Source organism: Corvus hawaiiensis, chromosome 24, assembly GCF_020740725.1.
Source record: "Corvus hawaiiensis isolate bCorHaw1 chromosome 24, bCorHaw1.pri.cur, whole genome shotgun sequence".
NCBI lineage: Eukaryota > Metazoa > Chordata > Aves > Passeriformes > Corvidae > Corvus > Corvus hawaiiensis.
The window spans coordinates 7,462,114-7,481,109 of NC_063236.1; the positions used below are offsets into that span (position 1 = coordinate 7,462,114).

General features: G+C 43.1%; 1 protein-coding gene across 1 annotated transcript; it reads left to right on the forward strand.

The window, feature by feature from the left end:
* Positions 1-108: 108 nt before the first annotated feature.
* RSBN1 (round spermatid basic protein 1) lies at positions 109-18,935 on the forward strand. The gene is made up of 7 exons (XM_048327999.1): positions 109-478; positions 4,063-4,733; positions 10,816-10,953; positions 11,366-11,508; positions 12,363-12,530; positions 13,437-13,545; positions 14,112-18,935. Exons 1-7 carry the CDS (start codon positions 124-126, stop codon positions 14,571-14,573), a joined length of 2,046 nt encoding a protein of 681 aa, XP_048183956.1. The 5' UTR covers positions 109-123; the 3' UTR covers positions 14,574-18,935.
* Positions 18,936-18,996: the final 61 nt, after the last annotated feature.

Genomic DNA, 18,996 nt, shown 5'->3' on the forward strand with positions numbered 1-18,996 from the left:
ACCCGCGCCGCGCGCACGCGCCCCCCGCTCCCGAACTACACGTCCCAGGGTGCCCCGCGGCGGCGCGTGCGCGGCGGCGCCCGGCGCTCGGGCCATTTAAATGTGTGTGAGGGAGCCCCTGAAATGGCCGCGCAGGTCGCCGCGGTGCCGCGGGCCCCGGAGGAGCCGCCGCCGCCGCCCTCAGCGGACCGGCCCGCCCGGCCCCGCGGGCCCCGCCGCCGGCGGGCGGCACCCGGCGAGCCGCCGGCCGCTAAGCGGGCCCGGCCGAGCCAGCCGTTGCTGGCGGGGCCCGGCCCGGCGGAGCCGCTGCCCCCGCCCGCCCTCCCCGCCGCCGCGGGGCTGTTCACGTTCTCCCCGCTCAGCCTCCCGCCGCCCGGGGAGCGCCGACACCACCACCGGCACCACGCCGAGCCCATGGGCCACAAGGCGAGGCGCGGCAGCCCCGCGGACGGCGCGGCGGGGCGGCCCAGCCAGCGAGGTGAGCGGCGGGGGGAGCGCGGGGCCGGCGGGTGCCCCCGGCGGGCTCGGGCGGGCGGGCGGGAGCGGCGGCAGCGCCGCGCTGGGAGCCCCGGGCGCACCTGTGGAGGGGCGCGGGCGGCGGCAGCGCTGCGGGCTCGGCGGCCCTGGTCCGGCCGTGTCGTAGCGGGCACGGCGGTGCTGCCCCGGGGACGGAGCGCGGGGTGGCCGCGCTGCTCCTGCTGCTGTCAGAATCGCCCTCATCGCAGGTTCGACTGCAGGTGCTGTGGGAGTGAAGCTTTCTTCCCTCAATGCTTGCATTAACGTGTGAGGAGCTGCTGGGGTTTTTTTTAAATTTTATTTTCTTGGTTTTGGTAAGTGCCCTGAGAAGGGTTCTCATGATTCCGTACGAGTATTTCCAAGGTGGGTGTCAGAGGATGGTGCCAGATTCTTTTCAGGGGTGCCCAGCAACAGGACAAGGCGCAGTAGCCATGCACTAAAACACAAAAGTTCCTCCTCAACACGAAGAAGAATTTCTTTCAATGAAGGGTGTCTGAACACTGGAACAGGTGCCTAGGGAGGTCCTGGAGAATCCCTGTCTGAAGATATTCCAAACCCAAACTTGTGTCACCTGCTCCAGGTGACCCTGCCTTGGTAGGGGGGTTGCACTGGATAATCTCCAGAGGTCCCTTCCAACCCGAATTATTCTGTTTTTCCTTTAATTAGAAATGCCAAAATATCTCTGGATTTTGGTGTGCGCTGTGTGTGTTTTTGTTTATTTTTATTTTAACAGTACCGAGTGATTGTTTTGGTTCTGCTCAGAGATTTGTTATAGTAAAAAGCTTCTTGGAGAGAGCAACATAGATAAAAAATAACTGCAGAAGCTGCTGTAATTAAAAATACAATGTGGTGAATTATGCTTGAGGAGTGTATGGGCAGGTTTTGTGCCAAAGAAACCAAAGATGCACTTGCTTACAGAAGTCAAGTGTCTGTAGAGTAAACTCTAGATAAGACTGTCTTAAGGACAGACAAAACTATTACTAGGGGAGGCTTTTTTCCGCTGGTTAATGCTTCCACACCACTGTGCTTGAATAACGATTATAAAGGCTGCTGATTGATAAAACTGCAGAGGTTTACAGTGTTTATCAAGTAAACGTTTGGAGCAGTGTATCTTTGTAGATTGGAGTGTCACTGTGTCAGTTCTAACCCAGAATTAAATAAGGCCTCTTAATGAAGGCTTAAACAGCACAAAAATGAGCATCAAAATTCCAGATTTGCAAAGAAAAGCTGTTTGCTAATCTGAAGCTCTTCACTGCCTGTCCTCAGCTGTACGGGTAGTGCCTGTTGGGATGGGGCTGTATTTCTTGTCCTGACTATGGGTTTTTATTTTGATATATAATCTAATTAAATTACCTGTTACATTGAGTGTACCATACTTATCTGTGGCCCCAGGTGACAGTGAACATCCCTACTGTTTTTGCTGTTTAATAGTGGTTCTGGTTCTGTTGTGGGATGTGTGATCATTTTAGAGTAGCTGAGTTATTGGCACTGCTGTCATTCTGCCTCACTGCTGAGCCCATCGTTTAGTGACCTGTCCACAGCTTTATTGTGTTTGAGGTGCTGGAGGCTTTCTGTTTATTTAAAGGAATAATTAAAACTATATTTCCTTCAAGATTGCCAGGCATTGCTATAATGTCACTGTTTAGCTGCACTGAATATAGCAGTTACTCACTGTAGTAGTGGGACTCTGTTGTGTTCAGTGCATCCAGCAGCAGCCAGGGCAGCTTTTATCCTGAAAACAGACAAGTGTTCACTAGAAGCTCCCAAATGCAAGGATTCCTCTGTCTGTTACTAGGATATGGCTTCAAACAGGAAGATACTCTGAATTAAAATGTGTGAGGTTTTAAAACTATACCTAAAATCAGATGTGCTTAAAATAAGAGACCTTCAACAACTAAATGTTCTTGGAAACGTGCATAGGGAAGTATTCCCAACAGCTCAGTGGTGGCATGAAATTCTTGTTTAGTTCCAGCTTGGGATCTCTGGTTCCACCAGGACAAATATCTGGTGTGTGAATTGCACGTTCACTCAGTGAGTAAAGCAGTGTCTGTACTTGAGAGCCCAGTGACTGAACAAACTCGTGCACTCCTCACATGCGAGTCTTGCAGAAAACCTCATTCCAAGATCCGTTTCAGCTGACTTCCCAAAACAAGTGATACCACCCTGCTTTTCCTGCTTTCCCTTGAATAGAAAGATCAGGGCCTTTGCTGTTTGTAAGGGCTGCAGCAGCACGGTGAAAACTTGTATTTCAGGTCCTAAGACTATTGTATGAAGTGAGGATTAAGCAATCGGCTCTTTCTTTGCTCCATGAGTAACTCTGTTGCTTACACCAGGCTGTTATGAAGGTCAGCCCTCTCCAGTAATGAGCTCCGAGACCAAACCAGTAATGATCCAGTTAAACACTGGTTACATGAAAGAACCTGGAGCTGCCTGTATTTATCACTACACCCTTTCTCATAAAACAGTGTAACATGGTTTTTTTCTTTAAATTAAATGCTCTAAGAGAATAAAGAGGGAATAGCAATGTGCAGCCAAAGAAAGGAAATTTTATTAGGACAAAGCCTTATGCTGAGGGGAAACTGTAAAACTTTAGTTACTGCATCTTTGGTCAGATGTTGCCTTCAGCAGCAGGTTGTTCTCATCCCCATGGCTATCCTGGTAACACAGCTCCTGGAGATTTATGGGCATTGTTGGATGAAATGGTTCTTTGATTCAGGCGCATTAAAATCTTGTCTTGGCAATTGAGTTTTTGACAGCTGGAGCATCAAGTTTTCTAATTACCTTTGTCTCTCATTAAATGTTATTTGAATTCGTTTTTATTCTTGAAAGAAGAACAACTTAAACGGTTCCATTTGGCTTGACAGAACTCCTTCTTTACATTTTATTTCTCAGTCTTTTAGAGGCTGATTAACCTCAAAAAAACCCCCAAACAACCAAAGCTGCCTCTTAATTTCCTTCTCTCCATTAACTGAATAGTTAACTGTAAGACTGAAGCTGTTGATGCGATGATTTGGGTCTTTAATTTTAAAAGATCAGTAGTCTAAGATTTACTTAAGTATTTTTACCTCTAAGTGTAGGTAAAGCTTGTACCTCTTCAGCTCAGCTGTGTTTTGCTTCTGTATCATGTGTTCAAAATCAGGGAAGTGTTCTGTAATGAAAGTCCTAAAGTTTAAATGTTACACATACTTGTTTATCCTCTTCCCCTGTATGGCACTGCCTTAAATGTCAGAAGTTATTAATGTACTTAATTATAGATGTTCTGAAATACAAACTCCCTTTAAAGGTATTCTAATAAATCTGTTAAAACTGGAAATATTTCTAAAATATTAAGCAAGAGTTTGGAAGTTTTCCTTAATTCAAGGCGTTATTTGTATAATCGTAGCTACCATGACTTTTGACTTAGTTATAAAACCAAAAATGCAGTGTTTTACAATTGGTCAGTCTCCCTGGGAATAGATCCCTTCAGCAAGTGAGAGGCCTGAATTCTGTTGGGGTGAATATGCTGCAACTGCAGAACTCTAATCTTCTCTTTATTGTTGCTGCCAGAAACTCCAGATGAAAATGGCAAAACCCAGCGAGCTGACAGTCTTATTATGAAGAAGATAAAGAAAAAAAAGAAAAAGAAACACCGGGAAGATGTGCGGGGAAAACGCCTGAAGATGTACAACAAAGAGGTGCAGACAGTGTGTGCTGGGCTCACTCGCATTGACAAGGAGACTCTGTCTCAAGGACAGTGTGACAACCTGGAAGTGAACAAGGAATCCTTCAGGTACCTGAAGGATGAGCAGCTGTGCAGGCTGAACTTGGGCATGCAGGAATATCGGATACCCCAGGGAGTACAAACCCCGTTTGTGACACACCAGGAGCACTCTGTCCGCAGCAGCTTCCTGAAGACTGGCACTAAATTCAGTAACTTCATTCACGAGGAACATCAGTCCAATGGAGGTGCCCTGGTCCTGCACGCTTACATGGATGAACTCTCATTTTTGTCTCCAGTGGAGATGGAGAGATTTGCAGAAGAGTTTCTTGCGTTGTCATTCAGTGAAAATGATAAAAATGCAGCTTACTATGCTTTAGCCATAGTGCACGGAGCAGCTGCTTATTTACCAGACTTCCTGGATTACTTTGCTTTTAACTTTCCAAACACTCCAGTGAAAATGGAAATTTTGGGCAAGAAGGACATTGAAACAACAACAATTTCAAATTTTCACTCTCAGGTAAGAACTGTTCAAAAGCATAAAAGTTGCACAATACCTAGATTTGATTAATCTCATTAACCCAGAGCAGGCATGATTTAAAATAGGCAAGTCACAAATTTATTTTCTAAGCAGATGAAAAAAGGTAGTGTTGGGACTTCACTACTCTGTTTTATTCCTGTTTCTGCTTAAAGCTTTTCTGTGCTCCCTGGTAGCTGGTGAATCACACCTCAGACACTATCTGTGTCTGAGGAAAGATCTGCACTGATCATCTTTTTCTTCTAAACTTGGGAAAACACTGAGATAGTGCAAGATAACAGCCAAGTCTGTGCCAAGAGTTGCATAGGCTGCAAATACTAACACTGCTTTTCAAGTCAATAGAGCTGGGGTTTGTTGGTTTTGGGGTCTTGGGGTTTTGATTTTTTTTGCAATGATATTACTTTTCATGTTTCAGTATATCTGATTCACAGCTTTTTTTTAACATCTTAATTCCCTCAATACCTTACGCTGTTTAAGCTTCGTAACTTGAAGGTGGTTAGAGAGTCTTCTTAATTGCCATGGAAAAGGAGTTTCATTTTATTTACTCCCTTGGTTTCCCTAGTAGGCTTAAGCTAATTTAGAAACTGTATCTCTGTGTAACTTAAATGGATGCAACAGTAAAAACTAAGTTAATTCCTAGATTCCCATATGAAAGTCCCTTGGATTTTAGTCCTGTAATCAAACTCAGAAGTATCTATACAACAAGATTACAGTTTGGATAAATTTCTTTTTGATGGAATAAAGCTTCTTTCTGTTTAGTCTGAGAATGGATCCAAACTGCTGATTACCTTTAAGGTCTTTACTCCAGACATTAATTACATTTACTAGTTCACTTGTTGGAAGGATAAATCTGAAACTGTGGTGGAGTGCAATTCAGTACTATAAGAACACACCTTTAACAACAGATTTTGGAGTGTTAGTGCTTGTGTGGATGGGCTATTTGGATCTCTGCAGGGTTTGCCAAATGCTTATAAGCAAGATTTGCATTGGAAAAACAATTATTGCTTTACAGAAAGTTCCTGCATGGTCGCTGTGGAGTCTTTGAATAGCATTAAATTAATAATTCTGACACTTGGCTTTTTGTTTGACGATGATTAGCTGCTGTAGCACTTATTTTAACCAGCTTCTGTTTCTTGGTTTAAATAATTCTTTGTGCTGACAGAGCTGTGCCTGGGTGCAGAGTACCCCAAAACCAGTCTCTGAGCATATAAACCACTGCTGTGGGCAATAGCACTTCTGCACAGCACACACCTGTGTCCTGCAAATGTGAAATGTGTCCACAAGTCAGGCTTTAAATCTTCTGTATTAGTGATTTATCTGTGTTTTTTAGTGTCCTGATTGCGTTCTGGCTCGAGTACATGTGATGACCCCTGAAATGGCTAAACAGAGCCTCTGGAGTATTTAACAATTGCATTTTTTGTTGGTGAATGTCCTGTGAACACAAATACTGGCACTATAAATACACGTGAGGAATGTGTGGTAATAAATAAGAGGCTTTGCTGGGTTATAGTCTGCTGGTACTTCAATTAATTCTATTTTAAGTACTGTCTAAACTTGATTGAGTCATGACATAAGGTTCAGTTGGTCTAAACCACTTCTCTAAACCCAGCTCCAGCATGACCTGGTTAATCCTCTCTGGCTGAAGTGTGTTAGTGCAGTTCTCCCTGAGCAAACAGAGCAGGGGAGCTGTCACAGGCAGCTGAAGCAGGGCTCTTCAGAGAATGCAGATGATGGAAAAGCTGAAGGAAACATTGAAATCAGTGGTGGTTTCACCCAAGTTTGGCAAACTAGCTTGTCTTGAAATGGAGAAGGTTGCAATGCCCTGCTCGAGGGCCTGGGGTGATGAACCTTACTCTTGTGCTGCTGTTCCTTGGCAGCCCTGATGAGGGAGGAACAGATTGGCCAAGCTTCGCTTTTGACCCTTCTGTATGAGAATTGTACAGTCCAGAACTGCTTCATAGTTGTGCTTTTGTAGATTAAGCATGTTGTGCTATTGTGTGCTCTACACTGATTATTTATAATTGAAAACACTCAGTTAAGTCACCTCCATTCTGAGTTCCTTCTCTGTGCATGAATTTTTGCTGCACTGACCTGTGCCAAGGGGATTTGGAGCACTAGGGAGTCTTGAATCCTGGAGATCCAGTGTCAAGAAATCAAAACTTGATCTGTAAACTGCAAGTTAATGTGACCTTTGGCTTGCATGACATTCAGCTATTTTGTGTTTTCAGAGAAACTGAATTACAGTATTCAAAATAAGGACTTCAATCTGAAAGACTTGGTAAAAGTCTAGTGATAATTAACTGCCTTGCAAGGTGAATTCCTTTGTTCTCAGGGCAGTGAGTTTATAGCAAAGCACTCCAATGTGTATTTGTTACATAAATGTTTGGTTTCAGTATCTTAAAATAATTAAGTTTCAGTTTCCTCTGGATTTTTTGCTTGCATTGGCTCTCTTTGGTTCTAATACTTCAGTGCTGGAGCTCAGCTTTAGTTTGGAGCTGTTCACTTGGGCTGAGAGCTTTCAAGACTCAAATCACTGAGCAGTAATTTGTAAGCTTTCCTCACATAAGGGCACACTTTAATTTGAAAGCTCTTAGCTGTGCAGCTAGAATGAACTCTTATTTTCCTTATCATTTGTTTCAGTACAACTGCTTCTAGTTCCACTCAGTGAATGGGAATATATTTAGAGTTGAAAAAACCACTTCTGCTTTTTTCCCCAACTGATCAACTGCCTGATGAATTCTCTCTCTGATCCAAAGAACAGTTAGACTCACAGAGGGTGTGTGGGGGTTCTGGGAAGAGGCCAGGAAAGAGAATTGGGGAAGTAGGTTTTGCATAAGCTGCTGTTCCTTCTGGGAGAAGCAGCCAACAGATGATAACTGGGTAAGTTTTCTTACTCCTGCTGTTCTGAACAGGTTACCCTATCCCTGAGGGCTTTGGTTAATGAACCACGTCAGAGTTTGGTTGTCTGCTCCATGTGAACTTCTCTGATTCTGGAAGGGCAATTTCTTTTTTTAGCAGTAACTACCAAAGTATGAAATGGAGAAGTTGTGCATCTGTACTGTAAACTTCATTTGGTTTGTCACTGAAGCCATATAAACAATGCCCAATGGTCCTGCACTATGTCAGATTTTAGTCAAACGTGTCACCCTTGCTGTGCTGGCATGTCACTGCCTTGTCCTTCACTAGTAACCAGCCTTGTGCTTTTGCTTTCTTCCTTGTAGCCAAGTGTTTGTGTGGTTGGTTTTATAGCTGACTTGGCATGCTGAAATATTGTTGCTGTCAACTGATTCATGCTTCTCTTGCAACTGGAGAGAAACTTCTGAGACTTAACCTCATTTGTCTCCAGCTGATGCCTCATCTGTGTGTCCTCTTCTCACCCTGTGCTGCTCACTTAACCCGTGGTGAGGCTGGGGTGGCTCAGGAACATGCAAATAAACACCAGCTCTGTGCCTCTGACAGGAAACACTGCCTCTGTCTGCTTCTGTTCTCACCCAAGTGTGGGAAACACTGATAGGCACATGGTGCAGCTGAGAGAAAATGTCTCCATGAGCACTCAGGAGCTAATTTTAACCATGCCCGTAACTCGGTGTCAGTGTGGGGTGTGTGGAGTGGGGGATGCACATGGCAGTGATGGCTGTGTGGCATTTGAAAGGGCACAGGCTGCCTGAGTGGCCTTACTGACTCCATTGTCCTTTTGCAGCAGTAAAAACAGTGGCAGTTACTGCTCATGATCCACTGCTGCTTTTAAAGAAGCACAGGGAACAAATTATAGCAAGGGAGGGGCTGTGGTAATAAGTCACTGACTTCTGGCAGCCGTGTGAACTGGAGTGACCCTAGCTAAATTCCTAAACAAGAGTTGAACTTTAAACAAAAATAAAAAACACTGAGAGAGGTCCTAATGGATATAACGAAGGGACTGCAGCTATTTCATCATCTCAGCTTTCTTCCCTGCAATGAGGGGTGCACGCAGGTGGCTGTGGAGTGAATAGCGCTGGGAAGAGGGAATCTGGAGCACTTGGTGAATGAAAGGCTAAAGCAGTTTTCAGTGCAGCAAGCAGGGTGCTTACTCATGGGACACTAGATCACCCAGTTGTAAAGAGAGGGCAAGATGCCTGTTCTTTTAGATGTTCATTACATCATATTCTTGAGACCACTGGCCTAACCAGTGGTGTTGGTGTTTGCTGCTCAGAAGGAATTAAGAATAAGAGAGAAGCTGTGAAGATGTTTTTTTTTATGGCATATTAAGCTAGTAGACTACATCCCCTGTGATTGAGGTGCTTGAGATGAATACTACAGCCTGCTGGGGATTGCCATGAGTTGGTGCATGTTTTCAGTGTAAACATGTCCTGGGTTTAATTCTCAAGTGTGTATATTCCTTTAATTTCTATTAAAAACTAGCAAAGTGTTGAAATCCAATATTTCCCTAAAGTACTTCTACTGTTTCCTTTATAACTCCTGAGTTCTTGTCTATTTTTTCATTGTTCCAGTGCATTAAAAAAAACCCCAAAGTTGAAGTTTCTCATTTTTCATTTCCTTTGAAAACATTACAAGGAAAAACTGCATATGGAGTTATAATTCATTTTAACTCATGACAAACACCTGTAAAATGCTAGCAACTCTCACCAGGTGGTTTCAATAGCATAGAACTCATCTGGAAGTAGTCTGTCTCCACTTACATAAATAGTGCCAGGCAGTTAAACTTCACTGGATAAGGAGCAGAGCGCTTCAGTCCTTGGTTTTGCTGTAGGTGCACAGAACTAAAATATTGCTGCAGCATTCCAGTGCTCCTGCTCTGAACTGCATTCAGCAAATAGAGTGAGCTAAACTCCTGTAATTAAAGAAGTGAAGTATCTATGACTGCTGCTGGAGGATAAAATTGCAGCAGTAACTATTCTTCCTTTATTAGTCTCTCCTAATTTACCTTTAACAACTGCATGGAGTAGTCTAATGACATCTGGTTTGTTGACTAAACATGCAAAACTGAAACTAAACTTAAAGCTAAGCTGCTGCATCCACATATCTATAAGTGGAGTTATAAAAGGCATTACACTTTGTGAACATGACTGTTAAACTGCAAATTTACCAGTAATTGTCGGTACTGTCCCAGCACTCAGCCATGGAGAACAGCTGTAGTTTTTCACCCCTAGAACACACACACTGAAGGGTGATGGAAGGCTGGGGCTCAGACACAACTGAGTGTGCAGAACAGACTAATTATGGCAGAACTTGTGGTCTGTAGCATCAGTTAGTGGTATCTACATAGAACCTCCTCTGTGGCCATATGGCATGTTCCAGCTGCAGTCCATAGGATGAGGCTACAGAACACTGGAGTCTTGCCAGTGCCTCTCCTCTGGGAACAGGAAATCAGCAAGAAAAGTTTCCAGATGACCCTGGAACGTGGGACAGTCTGTGTTCTAGAGGATGTCCATGAGCTGTGACATTAAAGTATTTCTGGCCCCAGCACTGACAGGAGGTTCTACTGCAAATGGTTATCCTAAAATTCTCTCCATGAGCACTGGCTTTCCAGCTAAACCTCTTGTTTCCTCTGCTTTTTGTCCAATTTTCTGTGTCTACTATAACAACATCACTAGAACCACTGCATGAAGGACACTGAGGTTTTTCACTGCTGTCTCAGGGGAAGGACCTCAGGGACAGGACTGAAATGAGGCATGTGCATATCCCAGGAGCATCCGGTTTGAAATGTAGAAGCAACAGTGTTCTGCACGAACCAGCAGAGAGTTGAAGCTTGCTGGTGAAAGACTGAGTCACAATGAAACCTTGTGTGGTTGTTTTCTCAAGTCAGCCTGGAAGTGTTGAATTGTTCCTGAATTAGTTAAATATTCACTTGCTGTTTTTCAAACTTCAGAAGGATTTCCTGTCAGGAGTACAGGCAGGAGTCCTTTCTTTCTCTTCTGTTCTAAACAGTCCCTGTGCATATTCCCAGAGGCACATCTACTGAAACAGATGTAGATGAGTGCAAGATTAATCCCAGCCGTGTTAGATCAGTCAGTTTTATCCTCCTGTAACAGAACTAAAGCGGTGGTGGTGGTGTGTCTCCTGTCAGGTCAATCGGACGTACTGCTGTGGCACCTACAGAGCAGGACCCATGCGCCAGATCAGCCTGGTTGGAGCAGTGGATGAAGAAGTTGGGGACTACTTCCCAGAATTCCTGGATATGTTGGAAGAATCTCCATTTCTTAGAGTAAGCAGTAACTTGTGGTGTGTTCAGAGCACTGTAGATATTTAAGCAATTGTTAGGTTTCCAAGTGATTAGAAATTGTTAGGTATTTTCTTTATTGATGTGCTCATTTGGGCTACTGAGGTTCATTCTTTCCTGTGTCCAATTGAAAGGCATGGAATTAGGTGGCTGATTTAAAAAAATCGAATTTATTATATATACATGTACTACATGTGCCTCTACTTCCCTAAAGACTATGCTTGATAAAATTAGCTTGGAATATCTTTTACCTCTCAAACTTACTTCGTTTCTATGCAATTCTTTTGACAGCAGATTTGAACCAGTTTTACCAAAGGCATCATTTAATTTTTCTATTTCACCCAGTGTTTTGTGTTATGTGTGTTTTGTGGGTTGTTTTGTTCCTATTTTCTTTTAGATGACTTTGCCCTGGGGGACTCTTTCCAGTCTCAGACTGCAGTGCAGGTCCCAGAGTGATGATGGGCCCATCATGTGGGTGAGGCCGGGAGAGCAGATGATCCCCACAGCTGATATGCCAAAATCGCCCTTCAAACGGCGCCGGTAAGGTTTGGGTTTCCTTTTGTACTGGAGGTAAAACATTGCAGTTAAGTCTGTGTCAGATTTGAGAACAAAAGCAAAGTATTTGATGTGTAATTGGCTCTGCAGAGGACTAATTCAGATTTAAGTTTCACTTCTGTTTCAAAGTGGCTCAGCTGATAAAGCTAATGTTACCTGTGATGGTTATTTTATTTCACTACTCAGTATCTTTCAGTACTTCTCACATATCCTAGATCAGTGCTTTAAGATTAAAACCTCTTGTTATTATCCTTCAGGAGACTTAATTAATCTTATTTCTGTGGCAAGAACCAATTTGGTGGTGAGGGCAGGTGGATGCTGTAAAACAGCAGAGATCCTTTTACTGCTTGTGCTGCATTCTAATGTCGGTACTAAAGCATTTGTAACACTGCCTGTCTGCTCAGGAATTATTGTGTATTCTTGCTTTCTGTCTCTGAAAGAGTGCTCTAAGACAAATTTCAGGAGATTTGGAAGCATATTTTAATTGCTGTTTCAAGAAGAATTTTTGGACATATTCCTAAATAACTGAAGCTCAGGTTCTGTAAGATAGCTCTGTTTTACATACCAATACATTCTTGGAGGAAGTCTTTCAGCACAAGTACTAAACCACAAAAAGTATGTGATTTGATTTGTTTTGTAAAGTTTGATCTCATAACATGACTTGTACTTTGCTGGTTTTGTTTCAGTCTTTCACCGAACAAACACCTAGAAAAAATCAGAGGGAAGTGCTTTATTCCTCTGAAGCCTGTAGCACCCAGCATTTTAAGATTATTTCAATACAACTGCTTCTTTTTGAGCAGTCTGGGACATTTTTAGTGTGTGATTTTATCCCGTTGCAGGTCCATGAACGAGATCAAGAACCTGCAGTACCTACCTCGGACCAGCGAGCCCCGAGAGGTCCTGTTCGAGGACAGGACGAGAGCTCACGCTGACCACGTGGGGCAGGGCTTTGACTGGCAGAGCACAGCTGCTGTCGGGGTGCTCAAGGCTGTGCAGTTTGGAGAATGGTAAGTGCTGCTGGAATGCAGCTATTCTTCTTTTTTTTTTTTTTTTTTAAATAATTTGTTGGAAAACAAACCGAATCAGAAATGGTTTAAACCCTATAAAGAGACAAAAGTTGCCCAGAGCTGGAAACTTCAAGTTATATACCTGCTATTTTTCCCTCTTGAGGCAGTAAAAAATTTGTAACAGCAGCTTGCAGAATGTTTTAGTGATACACAAAAGCCTTAAACCTGGACCATCATCTTTGATTATTCTTTTCCTGAGCAGGTATATTAATTCTAGCTTTTGTAACAGTAGTCTGAGAGCTCAGTGTAATTAATTTCACAGCTGCAGTGCCTTCTCAGGTCATGTACCCAGGATATTGCTGTTGACCTTGCAGAGAAACTAGACTTGCATCATTGTAATAGCTAGAAATTACAGGAGAAATTGGATAGCATCATTAGCAATATCATAAGAATGAAAATGCCAGGATTTCCTTCACTCTGGTTCACAGCTGTTGAATAAAACTCCTCGCTGCTTCAACTTCAGTGTTACTTTGTAATTTTACATTTTTCCCTTAATGTGGAATTATTCTGTCCAATTATAGAATGGAGGAATTGAGGCAAATTGTGGTTCCTAGAACACAGAGAACTTTGATAGTGGCAGTTTGAACCTGGTTCTCAGGCATTTCAGTATGTCCATGAAAACATCACTGCTGTTGTGAATGCAGCAAAAACGGAGAAAGAAAAAAGAGAAATCTATGAATTATTCCTCTTTTTCAAAATAATACACTATTGAGAAGTATTGAGACGTTGTGCACAGTGTAACACTGAAGTAGGTCATTGGTTCAATGAAGCTTTCTGCTGGGAAGAGCTGTAATGCTCTGTAGTTCAAATACTTCAAAAATTCTTGGAATTCTCATCTTTTTCTAGGAGTGACCAGCCTCGTATAACCAAAGATGTGGTTTGTTTTCATGCTGAAGACTTCACTGATGTTGTGCAGAGACTTCAGCTGGACCTGCATGAACCTCCAGTGTCACAGGTATCAAACGTGCCCTCGTGACAGCTCATTCCTGGTGTTTTGGGAGTAGTTTCTGACAGATCCCAGCTTTTCCCTAAAGGCAGCCCTTTTCTATCCCCAGTGGCCCTCAGTTCTCAGCTCTCTGGGGCAATTTCCTTGTGTTTCAGCATAAAATAGTTCAGTTGGAAGGGACCTTTTTCTTTTTCTTTCCCTTTCCCCCGGGTTCATGCTGTGAGTCACAGGGTGTGCTGTAGAAACAATCTGTTGATTAAGTCATGTGTGCCTGTTCCTGCTTTTTCCAAAATCTGATGTGGAGGCATCTAAACTCAGTCCTGTCAGCTCAAACAATGCAGCCCATGTCACCACTTGTTGTTTTTAACCATAATTGTAGAAACCTCTTCATTCTCCTCTCTCAAGATGTGCACATCAGAGAAATTGTGTTTTAGAAGTCTAGTTCTCATTTAAATTTGAAGTTTTACCCATGAAATGGAAACATTCTGATTTAGACATGAATTAACTTGAAAACAGGAGGATGCTGAATTGTTTGAAGAGTTTACCACTAACTTTCCCATCTCTCCTTCTCCCAGTGTGTTCAATGGGTGGACGAAGCCAAACTAAACCAAATGAGACGGGAAGGCATTCGCTATGCTAGGATTCAGTTGTGTGACAATGACATCTACTTCATCCCTAGAAATGTCATTCATCAGTTCAAAACAGTGTCAGCAGTCTGCAGCTTAGCCTGGCACATCAGACTCAAACAGTATCACCCCGTGGGGGAGACTTCTCCTAAAGCAGAAAGCAATTCAAGCCTGAACAGTAATGTTCCTGGAAACACAGAGGCAGAAGGTGAACCCCAAGGTGTGAGTGTAAAAATAGAGTCTGAAGAACCAGGTACAGAAATTCAGCTTACCCCAGGGGTGCTCTCCTCCTCTGTTTCTTCAATATCAGGACTTGTGCAACCAGATCAGGTGGCCCAGCCCCTTCCAGGTTTTAAAATAGAGTCTGATCAGCAACACAATCCACAGGATCATGCAGGCTCTTCTGTGTGATATGTATATAATCAAACATTTTTTAAACAACTTTTTAAAATTTTGATGTGAAGTTATAGTTTTATAACTGGCTTATGTTTTATTGGAGAAATCTTGCCTATAATTCTATAAAGAAAGGTGACATTCCAAAATGTCAAGCATATCTTTTTTACACAGATTATGCAAAATTCAAGTTGTATTTTAACCCCTTAGTACAACCTGTAACAGTGGTCTACCACTTCTTTCTGTTTAAGTAAAGAGATGTTGAATATCTTCTCAAAGTCAGATTGAAATTCCTCCAGGAACACAAAATGATTGAACTCCATTGGTCAGTGTTATATCCCTACTTTTACTTTCTCTCTAATCTTCACCAGAAAGTGATGCTTTTGTAGAAGACCTGCAAAGTGACTTCCCCATCTCATTTTAATTGCTTAAAAAAGTAAAAAAAAAAAGAAAAAAAATAGAGAAAGCACAGCACTTTTGATGATTTGTGGAATTTTTGGTATGTCTGTTCTTGACATGTTGGTTTATATACAAGCTATAGAAATTGATGTTTCTTACAATTCCTACAAGGGTGACCTGTAAAAAGAACTGAAGCAAGTGTCTGATTCCTGTTGAAATGCAATGACTTACTGACCTAACACTTCTCATAGCACTGCTTATGTTGTTTGGTGTGAGGGTTTTTGCTTCCAAAATACATCTTCCCTGAACGTGATAAATGCTAGTGTCAAAATTAGAGAACCTCTTGGTAGTCTTGTGGAGGAAACTGCTATCTTTGAGCACTTTAAGGCTTTAAAATACTTAACCAACTTGGCAGCTTGTTTTGATCGGGTCGTAACGTGTCCAATGGATCCACACTTTCCCTTGTACCTGATGCACTTAATAGAATAAGCATTGAGCTGATACCTGACTTTTTAGAATAAGGACAGCCTTACTGTGTAAGTTCTGTATTAGTATTTCACAATAAAAAGTATTTTGGCATTGGACTGCTTTTTCCATGTGTAGCTCCTGGGTGCCCAGTTACTGTGGAAAAATCAGCAGCACGTGCTCAATGTGTAGAGTGTCAGCTATCAACAGTTTTTAAACAATCTTTCAATATTTCTGGATGTTAATGTGTAATCTGTATTTGACTTTCACTCACCCCATTTATTACTGCCCTTTTCAGTCATCAAAAGGAAAAGTCCCTTTTCCCTCTCCCTCTCCCCTCCCCACATTTAGAGTACAAGTTGGGGTTTGGTGCAACTTACGCTGTCTCCAGATAACTTTATTTGTTCTAATCCTCACTGGGGTAGGAAAGATTTGAAACACTATGTTAGACTAGACAAAAGCAAAGATGCTGTGTTAGTTCTGGATGCATCTTTTTAATATCAATTATTACTCTTCTCTTTATAAGGGTCTCTAAAATATGTTACTCTATTATAAATCTTACTTTGTGCAATATTGTTTGTGTAGGCTTTTATATACATATTAGCACCTCAGTGTAGAGGTCACTATTTTAAACTGATAGAGAAATAATCCTCAGAAGATACTGCAGTGATTAGTTAGAACCTGTATTACTCCTTATGTGTATGTATGTATTGTCTTCGGTACAAAAATGAGGACTAGGAAATATTTCAATTTAAAACTAATTTACAGATTGAAGTGGTAGTGACTCGTTTAGTAATCTGTGTAAATAAGGTGTTAGAATGGAAAGCTTTTATGATGAGAAGTAATGTGATTCATGCAGGGGTGTAATTTAATCTTAGCAGAAATTCTAGATGACTCAGCGCGGCTCAGAAATGAGCCGTCAGTTCTCTGGTGGGTTTTTTCCACTTTTTATGTTGAGAGGAATTTCATAGCTTTAAGGGTTGTGCAAAGTAAAATTCCTCACAGGCAATAGTGGTTTCAGTTCATCCTTCACATTGAAAGATTTCCCAGGGTGTTCTTTCCTTTTGACCAAGTCTGCGAGTCTTCCAAGTGCCCGTTGCGCGCCTCTCCCGTGCTGCTCCCTGGCCCTGGCAGTGCAGGGCCATCCCCGAGGTGGCCCTTCCTTCCCTGGTGGCCAGCACTGATCACTCAGGAACTGACACACCTGCAGAGGCCACAGTGAGCCTGCAAGCTGAACTGCAAAGGCAGAATAAACAGAGTAAGAGCCCCCGTGCACCAACCTGTCTGTTTCTTGGGAAAATTGAAATGGAATGAAGGGGCAATCCATTTGGAAGTCCTCTGTAAATTCTAATAGCACGTTTTCAAATGGATGAAGGAAGACTAGGGTGGTTTGTGCTACTTTCCAAGCTGTAGCTTTAGTGAAATCTGTGACAACAGCCTGAAATACCTAGAAAATGCTCTGACTTCCTCTTGGATGGAGGGACATGACCAATAGCATCATGCTCTTTATGCTCTGCTCAGTTACTAACTTAAAACCTAATGTCAGATTTAAATGCACATAAATAAAGATATCTTTGAATGACCTGAATGTTGCTGATGCTATTCTAGTTTGGAAGACTGAGGGAGAGAGGAACAAGCTGTTTGAGAATCTCTTACTAAATCCATGCTCAGCTTTGCTGTGCTTTAACCAAGCTGGCAGACTTTCAAGTTCCACCTCAACTCTGGATGTAAAGTGTGAGGGGGATTGCTTGGGAAGCTGCTCACTGTTCAGCCATTGCTTCAGTTGCCCAGAACAAAGCCTTGATGGGCAGATGCAAATGTTTTCCAGACCAAGACCTGTAGAACACTGATTTTTTACGAGCTAGAGCCATTTAGAGAGGAAGTAACGAGTTCAAGCCACTTAGTGTTTGAGCAGAACAAATCAAGTAAATATTTCTGAATATCTCATGTTAAATAGCTGCTATTTTAATTTCTCTAAGAATTCATAAAGCAGGCTCCTTAATGAGGCAATCAAACTTTGGCACATTTGATAGCTTGTTCTAAGGCTGAGAAAGTTGGGGCTGTTCAGTGTGGACACCTCACAGCTCCTTCCAGGATCTGCAGGGGCTACAGGGAAGCTGGAGAGGGGCTGTTCATTAGGAACTCAAGTGACAGCACAAGGGGGAATGGGTACAAATCAAAAGAGAAGAAATTTAGGTTAGGTTAGAGATTAGGAAGAAATTTGATGGGTTTTGAGGATCTGGTTGCCCAGGGAGGTTGTGGATGCCCCAACCCTGGAATTTTATAAAGCCAGGTTGAGCAACCTGGCCCAGTGAGAGGTGTCCCTGCACATGGCAGGGAGTTGGGACTGGATGATTTTAAGGTCCATTCCAACACCTTAACATTCTGTTATTCTCAGAAAAAGCAGATAGGTACAGAACAGGTCCTAAATACGAACGTGCTGGTCAGTTACTGTAAAACCTCAGTTCTCCATTTATGAGGATCTGGTCTGTGATGTCAGGTAGAAAATACTCCTGCTTAATGCTGGAGACAGCTGTCACTGGCCAAGTGCTCTGTCCGTGGAGGGATCGGCTGTGAAACACAGAACTGAGGCTTAGGCTCTACTTTAAATCAAGTGCTGGTGACTAAAACAAAGCTTATCCCAGGGATAAAGGCAAGTGGCTCAGCTGTGCTAGAAATGGACTAGCAAAGGCAGCGTAAAGCTGAAATACCAGTTGGCTTTGGTTTCCTCTCTCCTCTAGACAAACTCCAAGCCACTTTGTGCAGGTACCTGCCACGTTCTCTTCCAGTAAAGGGGGAACACCCACGCGGTGTTCCCAGGGGATTCATGAGGAACGCTTTCCACAGGTGCAGCACAGGGGCTCTGCTGTGCTCTGCCAGGTTCCCCCGGACAAGGCAAATTGTCAGAGCTTTCCCCACGTCCTTCATGGGACGTGACCCCCTCCACACCCATTTGGGGTGTGAATCACCTGAGTGATGAACTCTGGAATTGTAGTTCCCGAGGAGTGCTGAGCCTTGGCAGGCCTGTGCTGGCTGAGGGGGTGGGAGAGGAGTGGAGGGGTCGTTTCCTCTCCCCCAGAGCCTGTTCTGTACCTTCCTGCGGGGTCTGAGCAGTGTCCAGGGCACCCCTAGCATTCAGACAAACACCCACTTTCTCCTGATTTCTCTGTACAACATGTAAAGATACCGACTCCTGTATTGCTGTTTCGTGATTTAATTTGATTTGATTGGCAGCTACGATTATTTTTCTGTGGTTTTAATTTATCTAAGGTCTCTGCCTCCAGAGGACGTGTACAATTGCCTGGACGACTGTTTGCTTTGTGCGGCCTTAGTGTATTTATTGACATTCGCGCGTGTGCGGGGGCGGCCCCGCGCCCCCCCGCGCTGTCGGTAGCTGACTGTACACCAGTGTCAAACTGTTAAGCTATTTCTTTGTAAAATAGTCCTGCGGAATGCATAGAATTTTTTTCCTGTAAAGTATTTTTTTAATAAACAAAAGTCTGATTTTGTCCTTTACCTGCCTGGGCGCTTCTTTCCGCTGGGGTGGGGGGGTGGCGCTCGGCGCTCGGCTGGCGCT